Raw genomic sequence first — 5,393 nt, forward strand, 5'->3', positions numbered from 1 at the left:
AGGGTTTAGTACTTTCTAGGCCAGTTCTAGAACTTTGTTATTCTTATTTTACCACTTCTTGCACTCCCAAGTAGACCAAATACAGGCTAATTTTGTGATATCTAGAAACAAGTAGTGGAACGATGGGTACCTGCTCTCTCAGTGCCCCAAGCTGCAGTTCATATAAGGATGAACCCTAGTGCTTAGAAGTTTTGAAGTGGGTTTTCAGAACCCAGACCTGCCCCCTCCAATTAAGTTAAAAAAAAATGCAATACTATTGTAGTTGCACATAAGAACTCTTGAAGGAAGGGTAGATCACACCTGATGAGCAATTCTTGCTCTTGCAGGGTCTCTTCAGGGGAGACTAGATACAGTATCAGTTTCTCCATGCCATAGTTTTATTTCAAGTAGGGTGCCAAGTACAAGCAGCTTGTAGGAAGAATCCTTAAAATTGCATACCAGCTGAAGGACTAACAACAACTACAATTATTGCCCTGAATAAAGGCACCATCTGGATACACTGATGGAGACACCATGAACAGCTTCCTAGGGAGGTGGGAGAATCGGAGACCTTCAGGTCTATTCTTCCAGCCTCAAGCTCAGCCATGAGCACCAAGTAGTGACACTGCTAATTCCACCACCTCCCTTTGAAGCTACTGAAGACTTATTTACTAGTACCCAATAACCATCCAAGATGTGACAACTCCACTTTCAGCTAGGAAGTGGAGTATGTAAGGCCAAGACCAAGCACTAGGCAAGTCATGCCAGGCAGACCTGTGGAGCTTCAAGATCCTCAGCAACTTGCGTCTGCTTCTTTCTCCTGCAAGGCTTCCTCCTCCTCCCTAGGGGAGAACGGTCCCACCAGCCAGGACAGAGGCTTGTTGCCCGATAGGTAGTCCAGCAGCTCCTCCATGTATTCATAGATCACAGCTAGCCTCTCCTGGCTCTGGCCCAAGACAGTGCTGGACAAGTCCTCCAGGGAATTTGCTGCCAAGAAAGCAGCATGAAGCTCCTCTATGGCATTAAAAGAGTGTTTCAATCTATCCTGAAGTCTTGGGGGAAGGCCTTGGATTGCAGACACAACCTTAGAGCAGGTGACTTGCAGCTGCTGTGTGATGCTGCGTGCCAGGAGCAGAGCCAGAGACACCATCTCCTCCTAGGAGGAGGTAGGAAGATGAGAAATGAGTTACTTCAAAAAAGAAAAATTAGAATGAATAAAAAAATAAAGTCAAGGAGTTCCCCAGAACCCTTTGCTTTCCTTCCCAGTAGATACCTCTGGCTTTGCAGAGCTACCATCTCCACTCTCTTCAGGAAGCTTCCTAGTCCAGTCCAGCCACATCTGGCATAGTTGCTCTTGCTCCTCCTGAAGCTTTTGATTAAATCCTTGCTTAAACACCTCAATCTGAGGGAGATAAGAAAAAGTGCCAAGACAGGTCAGCTGGTAGTCAACACACGTGCTATCAAAGCAGAGAAAGTGAGACCAAGCCAACTCCTGCCCTCCAGCAGATCCACCAAGCTCTACCTACCAGCTCAATGATGCAGTGAAGCTGTCCAAGGGCCTCCTGCATGCCCTGCCAGATCCACTTCATTTTATCCTTTGAGCGCAGGTAAGCAAACTGGCGAAGTTCATCAGAGAGAGACCCCAACTGCACAAAATACCTTCTCTTCTCCTGCTGCTGCTCCACAGTCATTATGTCTGCACCCTCCCCAGATGCTGCAAGTCTGGCTGAGGAAAGAGACAGTAAACCAATGGTTCTTACCAAGTAAAGCTAAAAGTGTGAGGAGCCAGGTGGCCTCCAGCATGGCACTTCCCACTAGCCCCAATCCAAACCAGCAGAGAAAGAATGGGGCCAACTGTGCACCATTTTATGATCCCATTACAGACATAGTTCCTGACCTAATTCTTCATTTCCAATGGGGAGAGAGTCATCTTCTCCTGTTCTCTCCAGCACAGCTTCTGCTCTGCTTACAGCCATATGGCCCACTCTAGAGTCCATAACCATCTCCACACTACTGGTCACTGCAGATCTGGCAGCCTCCACACCACTGTGAAGGGCCTCCTTTGTTGCATCTACCACCTCTGCCACTCTGCTGCTCACAACATCCTTTGCATCAGCCACTCTGGATGACACCAGCTCTTTTGTTTCAGAGATAACCTGCAGAAGAGAGATGTCAGATAAGGGATTAGGTCATATAGTGCACTGAAAGTACTCTGCACAGCATCTGCTTGTTACCCACTCCTGTAAGAGCTTGCACAGTGCCCCAGGGGTAGTTCATTCCTCTTGAAAGCCTCACTCCCAAGGTTAGAAACCCTGCAAGGAACAGAGCAGCCTTTATTTCTCACCTGGTCCACTGGCTTTTGAAGAAGTGGAAGCTTTTCCCCTAGTTTATCCAAACCCTTGGAGGCATACTCATTTGCTGCAGCCACTGTTAAGAAAAGAAAAACAAGCTTGAACTCTTTTTCTAACATTCAGGAACATAAGATTTATGAGACCAAGTTCTGCAGGGAGCCTGGGTGAAGGTCTCCATCCAGGCCACCAGACCAGGCGTGCTCTGCTGCAAGCTGAATTTGTAGAGCATTTTGCCTTCATCACCACATAGATGTGTTCGCTTTGATTGCAGCAGGTTTTAACTAACATGGACATAGCCATCTACATGGTGTTTTCCCCATCCCGCGCAAGTTTCTTGAGTTCTTGGTGGAACAGATGCACAGCCATCCTTTCTGCCCAATCATCCACATGCCAAGGGATCCAGGATCAAGTAGTTACCATCAAGATAGATGCCTACTCTGGATTTTGTCTGAACCTAGGCCAGTCACACAGACTTGCATCAGAAATTAACCCCTCTTCCTTGCAGAGGTTTAGAGCTTCTTCATGGAAGGCAACCATGTTCTTTAAGGGTCATTGCAAAGAAGACCTCTAGATGAGGCAGCCCAAGAGAAGGCTTTTTTCCTTCAGCCATTATGAACTGGCAAGAATCAAACTACGAGCAATTTTCACTAAAGACTCTGGACCTGGCAAGATCAGTCTTAAGAGTAATCAACATCAAAGTCAATCCCAGTCCATCCCTTCATCACATTGCTTGGATTAGGATTCCAGTTTTTGACCTCATGCACAGGCCTGGAGCGGTTCTTTTAGTACGGTAATTGTGCATTTCCACACTCTGGTTCCTTTCAGCTCAGGAAGCAAGCCTTTCAGAAGGCCATACAGACCACCACTACCACAGGGAATTACCTTGAGGCTGCAGTGTAACCAGAACTGGCTGCACACAGCTGGCTGTGGCTTCAGTCACACTCTTCACTCCTTTCTCTGCTGCATCACACACTGTTCTGATGTAGGGGTGGCTCTCCTTAGTGGAGGCATAAACTGTAGAAACCATGTCACAGGCAGAGCTGATCAGTGTCAGGTTAGCCAACTGATTTACTATATCCTAGGCAGAGAAAAAAAAAAGCCATTAAGCATGAAAACACAACACTGAGCTTTCAGTGTTGTAACAAAGCTTCTTCCAGTTGCCTGTTTGAAACACCTAGCTGTGGAACCAAGGCATGCTTTGCTTAGACTTGCTTTGAAGACTGCAAGCAAGTTAAAGACAGCTGTGGAGCACTGACACTTATGGCTGATCCATCCTAGAGATGACTCCTTCCAGTGCAATGCTACTCAAGAGAGAGCAGTGTTCGTAGAAAACCTCAATGTTTTTAGATACCCAACTCTAGTACACTTTGTACAGCTGTATAACAAGAGAGTACCCCTGCAAATGCCCCACTTGGGCTGATCAGGCTGGCTGTAAGCGGACAGACTTTACACTGATCTGGAAGTAGCACACTGTTGGTCAGGGGAGCACAGCAGATACAACAGGCTTCAGGGCTGCAGAAACATGGAAGCCTTTCCTCAGAGCTTTGAGCACAGAAAGGCAGCTCTAAGCCCATAGCTGAAGACCTAGCTCCCTCCTAGCCAAGAATCAGGTTACTCTGCTCAGCCTAAGAAGTTCCCCACTGGGCCCTGAGGCCTACCTGGGGCTATAACATCACCTTTATTTCTAGAGGAGCTGCAGGGCAGGGCCTGAGGGGAGACAGCCTTCCCTTTACACAGCCTTAGCCTCAGAGAGGTCATCTCCTTATACCTGCTCTCCAGAGCTGCAACCCACTGCAGCTTACAGAAAGCACTCACCTGCTGCTCCTCTTCCTTCATCTCAGGGGAGCTCTTGGCAGCTTCCTCTTTGTCAGGCAAAGCTGAGGCCATTGCAGCTGCAATACAAGCAGTGCAATGGTTTAGGAGGATCTAGAGCAAGCAGCTAGAGAGCATCCAGAGGGGCTCCCTTTCTTGGAGGATGCATCTTTCTGATGTAACTAGGAGATATTCTTTAACCCTCATTAAGAAATTAATGTCAGACCCTAAAATGGATCCCCTTCCCTTATAGGGGAGAGGGAATCTGTGGAATTTGCAAGCCACCTTGTATTCAGGTTCCATATTGTTTACATCAAGGAAACAAGGACAGAGACTTTCCTCGCTATAGAGGCCTCTTGTCAGAGGGGTGATATTGATAGCAAGCACTGTATTTAGGGGAGATACCTGGTGCCTCCTTCCTCCTCACCAAGCCTTAGAGAAGCTCTGGTATGAGGAAAGATAGTAAAGGCAGTATTAGAAGACAAACACTTAAAGCTCTAGCTTTATTGCCATGAGTACATTCCAGTCGTATCAAGCTTTTCACTCAAAACAAGCACTGGCTAAACTTTCAGTCAGAATCACACACACAAAAAACTAATTTCATTTGGTGATTAAATGAGGGGCAACACATCTATATTACAAACCAGACCCTCACAAAACAATCACTGCCTTACCATCAGAAAGCATCCCCACCTAGAGAGGACAGTACCTTGTTTTTTCTTCTGCTGGAGATGAGAAGGCAGGCAACAAGCAAAAAAAAACACACACCACACCATACTGCTCTCCCACCTTCCCTCCTTTTTATACCAGATGGAGAAGAGGTCTGGGGAGGGACCCTGAGTGACTGACAGCTCTGGCAAGCAGCAGAAAGGACCCAGCCCGTTGCCTATGAGAGCTGGAATGGGTCAGTGATGGATCCTGCTGAGGCTCGTTAATTACTCTGTAATCAGGCAGGTACACCTTGCGCTCTGCAAACTCCTTTCAGAGGATCCTGCAAAAGAAGAGAAGTAACACTGGCAGAGCCTACGCAACCTTTGAGATCTTGCATGCGTTCACAGGCACAGACTGGAAATGTCAATTTATCTTTATAGAATCATAGAAAATCAAATGTCCTGAGTTGGCAGGGACCCACAAAAACAATTGAGTCCAGTTCCACACAGCACCACCCAAACCCAAACCCTATGTCTGAGAGCACTGTCCCAGCTCTCCTTGAGCTCTGGCAGCTCAGGGCTGTGCCCACTGCCCTGGGCA

General features: G+C 47.3%; 1 protein-coding gene across 1 annotated transcript; it reads right to left on the reverse strand.

The window, feature by feature from the left end:
- Window positions 332-4,947, reverse strand: LOC110408231 (perilipin-3-like). Its single transcript, XM_021416809.1, has 8 exons — window positions 4,852-4,947; window positions 4,146-4,222; window positions 3,213-3,408; window positions 2,324-2,406; window positions 1,877-2,135; window positions 1,506-1,705; window positions 1,253-1,381; window positions 332-1,135 (listed from the first exon to the last, which is right to left on the reverse strand). The coding sequence occupies exons 1-8, from the start codon at window positions 4,916-4,918 to the stop codon at window positions 773-775; spliced, it is 1,374 nt and encodes a 457-aa protein (XP_021272484.1). The 5' UTR covers window positions 4,919-4,947; the 3' UTR covers window positions 332-772.

This window comes from Numida meleagris, chromosome 19, assembly GCF_002078875.1.
Source record: "Numida meleagris isolate 19003 breed g44 Domestic line chromosome 19, NumMel1.0, whole genome shotgun sequence".
NCBI lineage: Eukaryota > Metazoa > Chordata > Aves > Galliformes > Numididae > Numida > Numida meleagris.